This window comes from Agelaius tricolor, unplaced genomic scaffold (genome assembly GCF_023055355.1).
Source record: "Agelaius tricolor isolate 1412-34295 unplaced genomic scaffold, bAgeTri1.0.p SCAF_10, whole genome shotgun sequence".
Lineage (NCBI taxonomy): Eukaryota > Metazoa > Chordata > Aves > Passeriformes > Icteridae > Agelaius > Agelaius tricolor.
In genome coordinates this window covers 11,519,179-11,536,852 of record NW_027269270.1, presented here as the reverse complement: position 1 = coordinate 11,536,852, position 17,674 = coordinate 11,519,179, and the positions used below count along the sequence as shown (strand labels likewise).

The 17,674-nt window shown below is 36.4% G+C and overlaps 1 protein-coding gene across 1 annotated transcript in view; it reads right to left on the bottom strand.

Moving 5' to 3' along the window:
• The window catches only part of RAPH1 (Ras association (RalGDS/AF-6) and pleckstrin homology domains 1), a 79,457-nt gene that overhangs the window by 18,833 nt on the left and 42,950 nt on the right, over positions 1–17,674 (bottom strand). The window contains 5 exon segments of the mRNA XM_071434747.1: positions 226–369; positions 1,829–1,894; positions 3,498–3,619; positions 4,664–4,823; positions 6,182–6,259. Of these exon segments, the coding sequence (XP_071290848.1) occupies positions 226–369; positions 1,829–1,894; positions 3,498–3,619; positions 4,664–4,823; positions 6,182–6,259 (570 nt within the window).

The window sequence follows — 17,674 nt, the reverse complement described above, 5'->3', positions numbered from 1 at the left end:
CCAAGAAGCAGTCCCCTGTATTCTTGTATTTTTAAACTGGGGTTACACCCTTCATATCAAGTGCTGCCACAAAAATTCACACAGTATTTCCATGATAAAGCCAGCATTTTAATTAAGGGATATGGCACTTGGAAAGGCACAGCTAAGCCAAAACTTGAAGTCAACTCTTGTGTGCACTGTTTACCAGCAATGAACAATTCAGAGCAATTGCTTTAAGTAGCATACCTTTGCCTTCCCTTTAGGGACATAGTAGATTCCAGAAGCCCGGAGAAGGAAGTAACGTTTCTTCCAAGATTTCTTACCATCCTCTTTCAGCCACAAAACTCCCTCAATCTCTGGCACAGTTACAGAACTTCCACAGAAGCATTCCTGCCAATAAACAGAGCAGTTTGGGAAACAGACAGAATAGAGAGCATGCAGTGGATTGTTTTGAATGACTGAAATTCTTTATCCAAGGAATGCACTTGTAGGAGGAACGGATCTTTTTTCACATGAGATATGAACTACAGATAAATTACAGAAGCAATAAGGCAATTCAGACAAGCATGATAGGGTGTCTCAACATTTGCTCAGTGCAGCAATGACAGAAAAATCATTAGCAGCTACTGTAAAGATTTTCTGAACACTGTTTCTCAGTAATAGATCCCCCATGGCTTTACTGGCTTTAAGGTCACAAGGTCACCTTATATAGCCTCATATGTATAAGCACACACAAACATAACTGTGCATCCATCAGACACAGCTGCAATTCATTCCAGGAGCACTTCACTGCTACTAACTGCCCACAACACTGCAACTTCTGCTAACATTCTATTTATAAAGAACTAGCAGAGAGAAAAACAAATGCTTAAATACAGTCCAGATTAATATGCAGCAGAGACTTATGAATAATCTTAGAAGACAGAAAGAGTTAAGCAGAATTACAATTCCCTGCATGTTGTGGCTTCAAACAATTTTTTCAACCACACATACATACACACACTTATATCTATGTATACATACATAAGTATACATACATACACTTATTGAAACCCATATTAACAATACATTACTAATATGCATAGGCTACTTTCAAGTTAAACTGTGTTAAGTTTAACTCAAAATTAAATACCCCAAATATTTACCTTTGGGTAACTATGTAAATCATAATCATTATTCTGGAAATCAAGTGGAACATGTGGCACTTCAGCCATAGTCACAGGAGTATTTAGTTTTCAGCTTATGAAGGCTATATTTATTGTGTGCTTTATTTGTTCCACACTTTTATGCCCTTATTTCTGTAAACTGGTTAATGTGTTTGATAATAATGCATTTCTTAAAATTCAGTAATTTGGTTTTTTTTAAATTTTAAAATGTAATTGAAAAAATTTTTACTACTGCTTCGCTTAATATCAAAATTTGAAATATTAATTTAAACCAGTCTCCAGACCCATGCTCTAGAATTTTGTAGAAATGAAAATTTGGAAAGTGCTAGTAAAAATTCTCTAGCACCACAGGTCAAAAAAAAGGTCACAAAAAACAGGTCACAGGTCTGCAAATCTCAACTTGAAATTAATGGTTTTAGCCATAGCTAGAGGCAATCTCAATTTGATTATCACTGTGTATGGTATTTCAGATACTAAACTAAGTGCAGAAACTTTTTTAACTGATCACATCTGAAGCAGTGTTACATTAAAACAGCCATTTATCTCAAAGAGAACACATTCCATTCACAGTGTTCCAGAATTCCATTCTGCTCTGTCCATCAATTTCAATCATCACAACCTTTAGCAGTTTGTCTTCATGCTCCAAAATGACTACTATGTCATTTCTGGTTTGACATTCTTACCTCTAGTAGCACCTCTTTATTTCTGTCTGCCATCTCAGAGGTCTCTTTCTTCCCCAGAAGATAGTTCTGTAACAAAATAAAGGTTAATATTTCTTTAGGCATTCTGAAATCAAGCCAAATGGCGTTTCTTGTTTACTTTTCTGTAGCAGTAAGAACAAAACTTTGTAGACTAATTGAAACTGTCCAACTGCTAAATAATACATTGAAGTAACTTATAATCACCTTTACCAGAAATATCAATCAGTCCAAACTCCTACCTAACAGCCTCATAACAACATCATCCTGCTTTTCTAAGGATCAAACAGCTGTTTGTTACAATGCACCCAGATATAAAAATACTATGAACTTGTAAATACAAAAATAAGAATATAAAAAACCTCCGGAGATCTGTTACATACTGTCATTATTTCTGCATTCAAAGAAGCACACATAGAAGCCATTAAATAAATAATAACAAATTCTAAATAAAATACTTGTCAACTTCTTAAAAGGAACTTAATTACGCACAGGCACCATATCTTATTAAATAAGATTTTTACTCTTATTCAGTTTGGAAAAGACTGGGACAATGAAAAACATCTTCCTAACCCCTAGGGTAATACTGGAAAAAACCCAAATATTTACAAAGTTCTCCAGTTCAATATTTTAAAACAAGGAGAAATATTTGGTTTATGCTGGTACCTCACTCCTGTGACAGTGCCTACTATATGTACTGAGAGTAAACCTATAATCTACAAACTTTTAAAAAGAACGTAGAGTTTTGCTGCTTCAGTGCAAAGCACTTGCATAAGACTGGGTTTCAGATCTTGCTTAAAAAGAAATAAAATCAAGTAAACTGATGTCCTATAGGACGAACATGCAAAACTGATACCCAGTTTAAATCCAATAAATTAGCATATAGATGCCATACAGATATAAAAATAATTTATAAACTCAAAAGGGAATACATTAGGTAAGAGTTAAAATAGAGATCAAGTAATATTACAGACAAGAGATCAAGTGAATTTTCAATGCAAATTCTTCCAAGAGCCACCTTCTGCTTTTCTGTTTCTTTTCCTCCACTCCCCTACAATACTGCAGTGCTGGCAGATACCAGGTCTGTAGCTACCATTTGAGAGAAGAGAGGTCTCTGAGGCCATTTGAGAGGAAGAGGAGCCTTTGTTTTCCCATCCAGGGAGCAGGAAACACAGGTGAATATAGGCAGGTCCCAACTCACACAGAAGGAGCACATGCTCTCGTCTCTACTCTTGTCATTTGACCATGGAGTGGCTGTTCTCTTAAATTTTGTCTTCCCCTCCTTGCCAGCAATGCAAGAATGCACAGTGGAGAGACATTACTATTAGCAATATCTGTCAACACCTTTCTTGCATGTTTACATAATTGAGCAGCACTAAGTATGGGTGTAAATCTCTGGAAACTGCCTGCCTTCATGTGCATTAAAACTACCCACAAACCCATTAGCAAACAGATTGCTTCAGCTCATGGTTGCCTCTTAAGGATTGACTTTGTGCCAACAACACTGTGGATGTACATAGTGCTGAAGTGTAAAGTTGCCTGGCATTTTAGCACATACACAAGTACCAAAATGAAAGTATGGAAATGAAAGCTATCAAAAAAGTAAGAAACTGCCATCAGCCACACACACATTCAGCACAAATCTCAGGCTTACCTGTGGATTCTTAAAAAGTGCATATTTCTCTATACGTTCCACGAACATTAGTTTGTTCTGACTGTCTCTTGTCCAGTTCAAGAGATTTTCAACTAAATTTTCATGATCTTCAAAGATCCGTTCTGCAACAATAACATGTGAGCAAATACATTGGAATCTGTTGCATTTTGTGATAGTAACTAATCTGTAGTCATTTCTAAGAGACAAAGCATATATGCAGAGAAAATAGAGTTCAAGATCTACAACAGTGGGGAAGAAGTTTATGCTAAGAGACTAAAAGAACTAAGTCCACTTCCAGACATGCCTGGAACCGCCTTTTTTTTTACGTCCGGTCACTCAGCATGGACTTCTCCCATCTTCAAGTTTATAGTTCCATCAACATATGAAATGTTTTATTTTTTTTTTATTTGAGAAGGCCTACCATCCTGCAGGAACACTGCAGACTCAAATGATAACATTTCAAAGTTTATGAGCACAAATAAGAAGGTTATCACATTTATGTGTTCTCTGGTCTACATAATTCCCAGAGGAATGGACCTTTTTTGGCACAATACTTCTTTCTACATCCCCAATGATTATCTCACTCATAAAGTATCAAAAGTAGTGGGCAATGACCAGAAGGAAAAGAAAATGCTTCTGAAATGCAGAATACCCATAGCTAGTACAGCTATTGTAAAGAAGTCTAAGAACTGACACATCTACTTCCTATGATCCCTGTCACTCAATAAATGACGTATCAACAACACCTCTGAGAACTCTGGCTCTCAGTCAAAGCTCTGAGCTTTGACTCTCCATTGAAAAAGTTACCACTAGTGCTAGAGCTTCAGAATACTGAAAATAGACAGAAGAGCATATGGAAAAAGAGGAAAATTTACTGAAATGGTAGAAAATAGCTGAAAATCCTCATTGCAAAATAAAGAAGAAGATATCTTTGGGAAACCACTAGACCAACTTTCTCATCCTTTTAAACACCCTGAAGTAGAATTTTCAGATCATTCTGAAACAAGCTCAATCATGAGCTTTATTACATGAATTAGCATTTACTACATTAATGAACAGGATGATGAACATTATGAAGACAAGTATTTAAATCTGAGAATTCTGAGAATACAGACGACTGCTGCATCTATGAATAAGAATTAGAAATACTTATAATTATTACTTACCCATTTGCAATTCAGAGATGGTTTCCACTAATGACCAATCTAAACTGTACCCACAATGTGATTTATCCATCAGATTGTCTAATACTTGTCTCACTGTTTGCCTCTCATCCACCATCATTGTTTTTGAGCTGTCATCAGACATATGGACTCTGATCACCAACTGTTAAGCAGAAAAATAAGAAAACAAAAAGAAGATTAATCTGTCACATTTCAAATAAAAATAAGGTTTCTAAGATCTTGTTTATTCTTCTAAGATTTTCTTACAGTAGCATAAAATTCAATCAAAACACTCCCTGAAAATGTAAGATGTCATAAATGATGGCTAGATATTTTTACCACAGACATTTAACAAGATACTGTTCTCCTACAGCACAAGAAAGTAAAATAAAGGTCTTTCCAACACAATGAGAAAGTCCTTCAGTTGTGTGTTAAGAAGGAAAAAAATCCTTCCTGCTGAAGTGTCCTGATAATAAAGTGTCTTTCAGACAATATCTAGGTGGAACAAACATGGATATAAGAGTTCTGCACAAGCTTACAAAGAATCAGAATTTTTCAGATGTGCAGATTAAGCTTTCTGCCTGCTTCCTACAGTATTTTCTAAAAATGGTTATTATGTAAACAATACAGCAATACTAAACTTTACTTTTCCGGGGAATATGAAGCAGTAGTGTGAAAAAAACCTGCTTTTAAAACACAACACTTTATCATAGGCATTTTAAAGAGGTCATTGTCAAGAAAGAAAAATTCAGCCGTTTTTTTAAACCAATCAAAAGACTTAAGACAACAGATTCTTTTTGCCAATCATTATTTTTTCCATTTTTACATCTTGCTCAGCTGGAAAAGATAAAACCTCTAGCTGTAATACATTGGTAAAATTGACTTGTTAATTTCCATCTTCCAGCCAAGAGAGTTTTTCAGCTTTTGATCCAGAAACAATCAATGAAAAGGGCATTTTAAGCTACTGAAAAAATCCTGTCATAAAATAAAAATGCTAAATTTGAAGGGTATTCTGTATTCTTTGAGAGTACATCAAGTAATGGCAGTAGGCTTTCTCCATTTGGTAATCTCTGTCTTTAGTCTGGAATACTTCTCTTCCATTTAGCACTGGCAAATCCATGCATAATGAGAAAAGGCTTGTGAAGAAAAGGCTATGAAGAAAACAGGTACAAATTTTAAACATGTGACTGCAGAACATACAAGAACAATCTCAGGAGGCTGGACCTTCATTTCAGTTCTGGGTGGAAGTTGGTAAAATCTTCCCAATGAGCACTAGCTGAAAAACAAGCTATTCATTAAGAAAAACATCATGTTATTCCATATCTTAGGCTTCTCCTGATTAGGTCCAGTCTAGATGGGAAAGCACATTACAATTTAGTGTTCTAAAGATTAGAACACTACAGTGTTCTTATTTTATAAAAGGCAACTTAAGGCTTAACAGATATAAATGAAGTTTGCCTGCATTTTCCAGGTGAAAAAAAAATAAAATAAGGGTCTCATAAATGGGTATAACTAACTCACCTTTTTCACTTGTGCTTCTTTAATCTTCTCTAATGCAACCCTAATTTTCTCAGCTTTCAGTTTAGCAGCCTGTTCCTCCTAGGGGGACACAACACACAATTCCAGTTAACACAAACTTCAGTCAGGTTTCAGTAGGTTTGAGGCTACCATGCTTTAAAAGGTGAACTGAAATGCTGATTTGCTCATCTATATATGTCCAACTATTTCCTAGTGATGATGAAAACTATTACTTTTTAAGACAAAAAGTGTTCCTATATTTAGAGATACAACTGCCATTAACTCCAAAGGAACCCAGCAGAAGTATATATTTTGTATAGACATTTCTCTGTTCTCCTGTACTGTAAATACCCTTATGCTACCAAATACTTTGGCATATTATATATTTACAGTCAGCTTGGGACATTATTATAGCTTGGGATAATACATATTCAATAAGAGTATACAATGGAGTACAGCCAAGAGATTTTTTGGTTGATCAACATAAAACACAAACAGCATGCCAAGAAGTACCCGAATTTAACAGCACACAGAAAGAAGGGAAACAAATCCTGTAACTAAGATTCCATACTACATGCATTAGTTTGAAAGATTTTAAACTGTTAAATCCATGTGCAGAGAGAGGTTTGAATTTACTAAATCCAAGTTGTATTTCTCCTTGTTTTAAGTATTTTAAGACATAAGGTGAATAAGTATTCTTTTGCTCTTCAACGTAATAGATTTTTATTACAATTGGAAATGCATTAAAAATTCAGGTAGCTTAAATCTATTTGCTGATGCTAAAGAAAACTGTGTCTTTTTAAGACTAGCAATAAAGATTCTTAAATTCTGGAGATTATAGATATTTCTGTTGAAATTGCATTTGAAACATGCAGCTAAAAAGCAGCCATTGTCTCAAAAATGACATATGCAATTTTCAGACTTTCAAAATCCTAAACTGTGGATCTTCATTGTAATTAATATATAAAACCGTAATTACCTTAAAATCTCTAGCACAAACAAGTCTACTAAAAACCACACAAATCCCTTCCAAAATATTCAGTATCCTTAAAAAAGGAGAATTAATATTTTCTCCAGAGCAAAAGTACCACATCTCACCATAACATTCAGCATACTATAAACATTTAGTTCTCTATTGCTTTCTTCTATGGATGTAATTAATAGTTTCTTTACCATGTGTTTAGATAGTTGCTTTTATTGTAAAAGTCAAGATTCAGTATTCTGAAATCCAGAGAGCTTAAGTTTTGGCTTCTCAATAAATTATTAATATTCATATCAACTGCTAAAGGATATTCCCTTGTTATTTATTGCACTCTTAGTAGCTTTTGGTCCTTCACACCTGTGAGCATCCTGTGCACCATAAAAAAACATCAGCTGGACAGACCAGTATGCTGCCTTGAAATATAATCCTTTGTAATAAAATGAAGCAGTAAGTTGACATGAGCAGAAATAATGTGAGCCTGAAACCTTATCTGGGCACTGAACTACACAGGAACATTGCGTTTATGAGTCTACAGGGAACTTTTTATTCACAATAGCAATGCTGTCCTGTAGCTTAGAAAGGCTAAATCACATTAGCATTCTATGAAAAACAAACCTTGCCACGATAACAAGAATCTTTTACTCTTCCGATTTCTTGCCATTAACAATTTCAATCTGTAGAAATAAATTGTTACTAAAAAATGAGGCCTCACATCACCAAGCCTGACAGAGCTCAAGAAGCACTTGGGCAATGCTCTCGGGCACATGGGGTGACTCTTGGGGATGTCCTATGCAGGGCCAGCAGTTGGACTCAATGACCCTTGGGGGGTCCCTTCCAATTGAGCTTACTCAGTGGTTCTATGAAAGAGTTTCTAAAAGTGATGGTATACACCTGTTCATCATGAAATCAGCAAAAGCAAAAGACTCATTTTATCATGTATTTGGAGAAACTCTAATTCATGGTTTTGAGAAGCTGCTCATTAACCCAATCAGTACAATTTTCCAGCCCATTTCATGTACACCAGTGCAAAGTGCCAGGAGCACCTGCTCACCACAGTGCACAGGCAGCAACACCAGGGCAAGCAAGAAGCAGCTGTGACCTCTCATATACCTGTGCCAATACAGCTAAAATATCTTTGGTGACCTCAAAGTTTATAATCCATCATTACCTAAAATGCTTTGGAAAATAGATAAATATGTAGACCAAAGAAGATTTTAAGGACTTACTATTTTAATATGTACCAATTACTTTTAATTTCCTACTCAATGTAATGTGGGTCCAGAGATTAGGATTCCTTATACTTTTTTAGAGTTTAACATAATCAGATTAAATTAAAAAAAACCCGAAACAAAACAGAATTACAACTATCAAAATAATAACTGGTTCCAATGAGCAAAAAATTATAAAAAGAGGTCTGAATTCACTAACTAGAAAACACAGCAAGGAAAAGAAAGCAAGGATTCAGAATGTCTGAAAGCATATAGTAGTCAAAGATTTTAAACTATTTTGAGTAGTAATAAACTAAGCTCAGGCCACTGCTGCATCACTGCTGATGTGGCAAACAATGTTTCATGGGAGAAGGATAAAGAACTATGTATTTAGATTCCTTAAGAAAATTATTTAATAACTCCCCAAAACTGACAACCATGTATTCTGTTCCTCTCCTAATGGCCCAAGAAAACAGTCCCCTGCCCATCAAAGTCACCCGAGAACAGCACTTAGACATATACACAGGTCTCTCCTCCTCCTGTACATGAGAACAACACTGCTTCTATCCAGGAGGAAGCACATGCCGTCCATCAGCTTGTACTAATAAGCTAACAACTCTTTCCTCTGCACAGGGAGACAGGTGACAGATGGCAAAAATACCTGACTGCAACTGCAAACTATTTAAATTGTTCAATGCCATCAACCAACAAGGTGAGCACATGCAGTCCAACCACATCTACCTTGCGCATTTATTTCCCCTTTGCTAGCAAATGCTGGCTACCGTGATGGAGCTGCTGAAGGATCCCAAGGAGGCAGGTAAAGGGCAGGACTGCTGCGCTGTCACAGCTTCACAGGAGGTACAGCCATTGGTCCCTGCCATGGCCACACCCGTGTGCCCTGCACAGCATCACCGCTCACAGAGCACTCAGCGCTGCTGGCACACGGCTCCGTCACAGACTGATCCGGAGAACTGGCACAGCAGCAAGGGTCAGCAGAACCCACTCCCTGCGTGGACTGCCTTACAGGCACAGGCAAGCCTCGGAAACACACCAAGAGATACACACACACTCTTTGTAAAAACACAAAACATAATGGAGAGTCATTTCCACTTCTGGCAGGAAAAGGATATTCCCTTAGTAGTAGCAATATGCAACATTGTCAAATTGTAACAAATTCCTCACTTAACAGGACCATTCTGGGACTATTGTTACACTTGTATTTTAAAGCTTTGAGCTAAGATTACTTTTGGTTATGGAAAACATTGCACCGGATTTAAGGAATACTTGGCAACATACTTATGTACAGAATCTGTTAATCCAAAATATTCAAACATATTTGGAACCAAAGTGGAAAATGCATATGTCTGCAGTGCAATGGTCTTAAATTATGATCTTCTTTCCATTTATATACCAGAACTAAGTTTTGAATAATTTTAGCCTACATTGAAATATCAGAAAGAATAACACAAAAAAATATAAAGTTAAGATTTCTGTAATATAATGATAAACACTGTTTCCTCCCCCAGTTTCCAATTAAATATGCAGTTACAAGACATTCCAGCTGTGTTTTAGCAATAAAGATGTGCAAGATGCATGCAATGGCAGAGCTGACCTTGTTAAAAAAAAAATTTGCCTCGCATTTCTAGGTTGGGGTTTTATTTTTTCTTTCATTTTACCTTTTTTTAAGTGTTATTAACTAATCTCTTCTACAGAGATAAAAAATGGAATGGAAACAAAAAGGGGAGGGGGGCATCACTTAACAAAGGTTCTTAGAAAAGCCAGTAATTAAATGGTAAGAGCTAAGTAACTATGTCCACATTTTATTTAAGTCAGCAAGGTAGATACACAACCTACAAAATGCATAAAATTAAGAAATTTCTTCTCTGTTTAATACTTGCTTTTTTTCTCTGAATTTTTTCTTTGGATGCAGATAAGAAGATAACTAAATACACAAGTAGCATTGACTTCTGAAGGACTAAGATCAGGTATCTACTGTTCATTTTCCCAACTACAGTCTACCTTGGGTAGAAAGGCAATCATGTTTTGCAAGGAATCTCCTTCTTGCAGAGCTTATACTGAAACAGAGGTTCCTGCTACCAGAGAACACCATATTAACATCTCCATTTGCACCAAATCACCCAAAACTTCAAGACAGTGTGTGTGCATGGCTGTGATGCAGAAGGGCTCTCGTCCACGGCTAGAATTTTTAGAATTAGTTATATTAGCAGAGGACAAAAATGGTTCTAGTCTCAACATAAGATGCAGACAATACCAGAGAAGGGGAAGAAAGAGAAACAGGTGAAGACAGTAAGAAACAGGTGACACACCAGGGACACCAGCACAGACCTGCAATATGATCCTACAGTCAAATGATCTAACACCTTGGTACAAGGAAATGCCCCATTTCTTGGGACTGCTTCACTCATAGAGAGGCTTGTCCAATGTTACAACAAGCTGAAGAGATCTAAGCAGCAAAGTGGAATTCCATGTCATCATTTTGCTAAAGGTATTTCTGCTTGCAGGAGGTCAGAAGAGAACCAGTAAGTTCCATGCCAGGCCTGTGTGCTCAGGAGTGAGAAGTGGAAGGCACAGCTGTACTGAAACAGTCACAAGCTGACCAACATTACCCTCAGGAAACCAGAAGGCCCACCAAAAGCATCTGAATCAAAGAGCTGTGAAGCCTAATTAGTCAACACAAGGATTTATAAATACATTTAACTGTGGAGTGTATTAGGATACCTGAGAGGAGCTACTTCATGGTCAGGGATAATTTAATGTACTTTTTAAAATTAAGTTCCTCTATGGTAACTAACACTCATCCCACATATAAACGACCCGAAGGGAGGATCTGCAGACACATGGAGATGAAAGAAATTTGTGGTTTCTTTGTGCCACAGCTGTTGTTAATCTATTTGCAATCAAGCCAATTGCTGTTTTGGTGGCTGTTTACTTTGTTGGGCAGTGCAGGGGGGCCAAGAGCTATTGGGGTCAAGGCAGAGGTACGGACTTAAAATTTAAGCAAAACAATCACAAGAGCAGAAGATTACTTGCTTTTGGCTGTTTGTACTCCTCTGGAAGACAGCCTAAAAATCTGTTGTCAAGATACATGCTGAGCATCTTGAGAAGAATATTAAGATATTTTAAAAAAGCAGTAAAGCAGTTCTAAACTTTTATTGCTAAATACAGACTACTTATGCCCAGTGAACATTATCCTCATTGTTTTGAGATCACCAAATTGCATTTTGTTACTGCAGGCTTGCCTGAGGTCTCTCCAGTAGAATGTCTGTGAATTAAAAAAAACCCACACAGATATAGTTTTGAAGTATGTATTAGCTTCAGCAACATCTGACACCACAGCTACATGAAACTGTTAGCCCTTCATCCCAGCCTGTATTTTCAGCAGAGATTTATAGCTTGCTCCACCCCTTGTCCTCTAGTTTCAAAAGGAAATACATATAAAAGATGTAATTTTTAGCAAATTGAATGACAATGTGATCACTTAGTACATTAGTGACCTCCTTGCTGTGAAGAAAATTAATTTATAATCAAGATTTGTATATACCTGGCTAATTAGACCACTGTCTTACTACAATATTCTCCCCACGTTATATTCAGTCAACATTCAAAATGTTATAAAAAATATCCCATTACTTACTAGTTCATCTTCAATACAGCAAGAGAACTTATTTTAAGGCTACTAATGGCTTTTAAAACTACTCAACACTCCCACATTTTTTACTAGGATCTTTTTTTTAAACTAGTGAATGGCAATAGGAACAAAAGAACTTCGAGCTCAGTACATTTCCTTTTCAACTAAGGCATTTTACCTGCTAATATAGCTATTAAGTATTTAAGAACTTGAACACTTCGATAAATCTGCAGAAACAAACAACACAATTCAATCTTTTAAAAGCACCCTGGATAATCAGGAAAATCATGTAAGTAAATGCAGAAGTTCCTGGAGAGGGCAGGAGTGGAAAAGCATAGCACACACCAAAAGCATTCTTTCTACACAGAAACAGTCACATACAGTAGAAAGAAGCATCATCACCTTGGTCAGCAAATGAGAAGGCTTTCCTGCAATGTTTCTCAGAAGAAGGGAGGTTTCCCTGTCCAAATAGGAGTGCTTGTGCAGAAAGAAAGAGAAAGAACATAAGTCAAAGGAAGTCAGTATAGTAATTTTATGGTGTCTTGATTACAGAAGATAAAGCAGAGTTTAAAAGAAAAAACCCTACATCATCACTTTTTTCCCCTCCCATAAAAACATGAACATTCCCAAATACTATGAGCCTGATACACGGATGTAAAAGCAATTGTGCTTTTACACAAGACACTAATAAAAGACACAATTTTAATCTTCTTCTGTACAAAATGTCACACAATAGAATTAAGATAACTTTTGCTTACCTGCCACTGGTTTCCTTTCTGCAAGAGAAAACTTATTTGTAAAGACATTTAGAACTATAAAAGTAAGAAAACACATTCTTACAATGCTTTTCAAAATCCTGTCCAGTCCTCTAAAACTAAACATTCCACTTTCACTACACAAACATAGAGCCACTATAAATTGGTCATCTGGGAGACATCCTAGTTTTATGCTTTCTACGTGGGTTGCTGTTTCATTCTTAAAAAAGAAAGATATTACCACAACAATAAACCAACCTAACTTAAAATTCACGTCCTTTTTTTTAAAATGACTTAAGTCTCTCTTCTCTTGTATAGTCCAAATTACAAAATTACAAATCCCTGTGCTTCCCTTGGGAAGATAAATTAGCAGAAAATATATTTTCATCTGTTTTCAAAATGGGAAGCAAAAATCAATAAAGGGGAAGCAGCCAGTAGAGAAAGACAGAAATCAGTTAATGACAGATCCCAGTGATTATCTTCTCCAGCACCTGCTACAGGCAACAAAACCATCATCATGCAGCGATTTGCAGAACCACAGTCCAGTCTGCTAAGGAAATTAGACTAGTACTGTGGCACTTAACAAGAGCATTTAAACAACTCAAAAGAGCATGAAGTAAATCTCCTGTGTACCACCACCATCCTGCAAGTTTTGTCCCAAGTGGTTACAATTTGTTTCAATGCTATACAGAATAAGGCATGACAACTATACATGCCTACTATACTGTTGTTTAGTAATTAGCAATACAGAATCTCACCTCTTCTTCAGTGCCACAATAAGGTTTAGTATGAAAAAAATGAAGAGCCCATGTCCACAACTTCCTGCAAGGCAATATCAAATAGTTTGGAGAATACAATTCCTGCAGAGAGAGTTTACTTGATGTGACTGCCACATGCTGGGATGAGCAATTAGGATCTCAAGGAGGCTTTAAAAGTTACACCTCAGGGAAGACTCTACACAGCATTTGAAATTAAACTCAGGCTCCAGCCAAAGCTCCACCTGGGTATTTAGCTACTAATATAGACACAGGTTATGTTACAGAGTAAATTATTTTACTGCTTGCACATTAAGTACTGTCTCTATTTACATCATATGTTTTAGACACACAGCAGTGCTGCCTAGCTCAAACCACACTGAGGGTTTGTAATACCTGGTATAATTATTCACAGTCATACTGAATTGTATCCTTTCTTACAGAGAGGCTCTAACTTCCCACAGAGTCAGTTTAGAATGGTCTCCTTACAACGTACTGCTACACAACTTGCAGAATAAAATGGGTTGGCTCAGTCCAAACCCCGAAAGTATACATAAAAACCCAGTGACAAGTTCAAGGAAAATTTTTTAAGAGTTTCTTCATAGAGTTCTTGTCAGTCATCATGGACTGATTAATACGGATCACTTTCTTGGTGAATGGAGCACTGCAGTAGAAGGAATGCTGCCATGTACACTTGCAGCCTCTTCTTAAAGAGTTTAGTAACCTTCTGTCTTAGCCTGTAAGTCAACAATAGTGTCCATAAATACAGGATATTTAATCTCTCCTTAAAGGAAATACTATTTGCTGGAGAATACTTCTCCTACCGGGAAGGTCAAGGTAGGCCAATTAACCTTCTTAGACATCTTGGCTGCTGCTATCTTGTATTTAACAACATTATCTCCACCAAGGAAATTCTACCCAAAAATGGGAATGTCATATCCTTCTTAAAACATAATATCCACTTGACACTTTGATAATGATATTTTACAGGAATAGGGGTTGGCCAGTAAAATGTGGAACACCAGTGTGATGACAACTGCCTATGTGAATTGGAGCTGCAGATCTCACATGCCTAGAAACAGGAAGGCAACAGCTCTTTTCCAGACATTTTTTGTGCATGGTTTCTTCCTACCCTATAACAAATTCTGCAGTACTGCACATACCCAGAAGTTAGAATGAGCAGAAGCAGCAAAGCAGGAAAGCCCAAGTTCTAGAAATTATAGCCCAGCTAAACAGTAACTACACACACATAAAAATGTTTAAATATTTGGCATGCACAAACTAGTAGATAAATTAAATTTCATTTTAGAACAATGTGTTACTTTCACAATCCAATTTTAAAGCATTTAGTCTATTTCAAAGAAAGACTTCAGCTCAAACATCAAGCTTTGAGGCAAACAGATGTTGCTCCTAGAATAGTCCATTGTTTGGGGGAAGATAAATATTTTATTATTTTTTTCTAGATGGTACAATCACAATGGTTCACACAGAGGATCTAAATAGCCCACTCTTCCTCTCTACGTAAGGACTTGAAATATGTATCAAAGCCCTGACAATATAAATGACTGATCTTGCCAAACAAATTAACCTACTTCTCTGCCCCAGGTACTTCACTAGACTAAAAATAACAGCAATCAAATCCAGGAAAACCAAAACATTAATTACTCCCAGGGAGACATTTCTAGTCTTCCACCATGAAAAGCATCTGTTCTTCCACCTGCTTCTGCCACAACAATGAGAACTCAAGCTCTAACAACAAAGCTGTCTCTCTCCCAGTGCCTCACCTAATATTCACCTAGGATATAAAACCAATTCCAATACCATAAACTAAACTATCACTGGATTATCGGGCATATTAGATTTATTTTTTTACAGAAAAGAGCTGATGGCTGGATTTTAAGAAGAGCCTTTAAGAAGAGGTGATGAACTGAGCTGCCTAGCTAAGATCTGAAGCACGAATGCCATGTAGCCCATCTTGCCATGGCAGGAGTCCACTGGTTCACAAGTAAGATGCTGTATATACATGGCCTCTTTTCTTCAATTCCACTGGCATATTTTTGTAAAATCTGAACACTGATCTATTTTCTTGTAATGTTTGATGATGACTCAGTACAGAAAAGTGGGATCAATTTAGAAAGATTAAGTCTCATCGCTAAGAGACTGAGTTGCATCTAATTCCTCTGATTTTAAGGTAAGGGCTGAGAAAACAGGCATTCAGAATTTAAAAATAGTACAATACAGTCTCAAAGGTGTCACATATGTTCTTTATACCGACAGTTTACAAATAATGATCAACAACTGGGATGGGAATTGTAAGAAAGATGACCTAGTGATCTTCTGAAGTATTTTATCTTCCTGTTCATATGCCTTAAACATGTTAAATAGAAAACTTCCTTTCTTGTTAAATACTATCTTACATTCAAAGACATAATTCACTCAACGTTTGTACAGCAGAATAACTTACCTTAGTGCCAAAAAAAAGGCAATAAGAGCACACTGAGGACTTGTGCATGTAATTATCTTGCTATGTTTCTTGCAAAACTCTAATAAATACACGTTTAATTAAACCAGCTGGTGGCACTCTTGTGCCACTATTTTGGATTTAATATCACAGTTGAGAAACACTACAAAATCCTTTTTAAAATGCATTCTCTGTCCCTAAAAAACAAAGTAAAAATCAGGGAAACTGAAGTATACAGTGTTCAATTGAAAGCTATATGCTTGCAAAACTTTGTTGAAAAGATTACTATAGCTTCCATTTCAACTACATCCCTACACTGAATTCTTTAGACTCCAGCTTCAAGAATTAGAATCCACTGTTTCCAAAAGAGAACTCAAGAATTAAAGATTTAAAATTATTTTTGTAATTTTGATCCAAGGATGGAGAAGGAGCACTGAAAATTTTTTTCCAATCTCTTTATGATTATGTACTCATACGGAACGTACTCATATGGACACAATATGATAAACATCTAGCTAAACATATCCATTTTCTGCTTTCCTTTGCAAAGGGGGTTGTTTAACCTAGCAAAAAAGAGGCTCAGGGGACACCTTATCACTCTCTACAACCACCTAAAAGGAGGTGTGGACAGGTGGGTGACAGTCTCTTCTTGCAAGTAACAAGAGATAAGACAAGATAAAAGGCCTCAAGTTGCACCAGAGCTGGTTTAGATTAGATATTAGAAAAAAATTGTTGCAAAAGGGGTTACAGTTTATTCTTATTAAAACCTCAGAGCAGGAAAATAGGCACTGAGAAACTGAAACAGCAGCAAGATAATTCAGGAAAACAACAAATTCTTTCCTCCTGTTAAGAGTTTAATGTTCCACAATTGGTGGCTGTGTTCTTAATTTTTGTCATCTGTCCTAAATTTCTTTTTTGGCAATCTGAAACAATGACAAACAACTAATCTGTTTCTAAGCTTTAGTATTTCAGATCTCTAATCTAATCAAACGTTGCAGAAAAAGAATGGTGTATCCACAAGGAAATTCGCTGTTTTAAAAGCTCCATAATTAAGCATCACTAGTAGAGTGATATCTTTACTGGAAACTGCAATCAATGCATACAACTCCCCTGCAGCACACTTTCAGCAAACTTTGGTAACATCATAAAGCAAGACTTGTGATTTCTCAACTCAAGTCTAGTGGGTATTTCCAAGAGTGAGCTGCCTAGATTTATTTCATCATTCATCTATGGTATTTTTCCTCTTGCAGACAAATCTGGTAAGAGAAAGAACCTCTGAACAACCATTTTCTTGGCTTGTCTGTATTAATGGTACAATTTTTTCCTCAAAAAACATTTCATAAACACAAGTGTTTTTCTGAAGTGCTATGGAACAGGCCTAACAACAAAGAGATTAATTTTTAAGAGTGCTTATTTACCCAGCATTTGGTATAGCAGAATGAGTCATTCAGTTGCTTGTCCACAGAAGACTCCAACCTCACAGAAAATCCAGAGAAACAGTGTATTTAAGTGTATTTAGAGCCAATGCCTTTGGTGTTCACATTTACACTAACAAAGTACATCCTAACTGTAATTTTTGAGTGGACACCAGCCTTGCCAGCCAGTGGTGTCAAAGAAGACTCAAACATACATTACACTGTCTATTTTCCTGTTCCTTCCTGGGAGAGAACTTTAAACCTTTTTCAT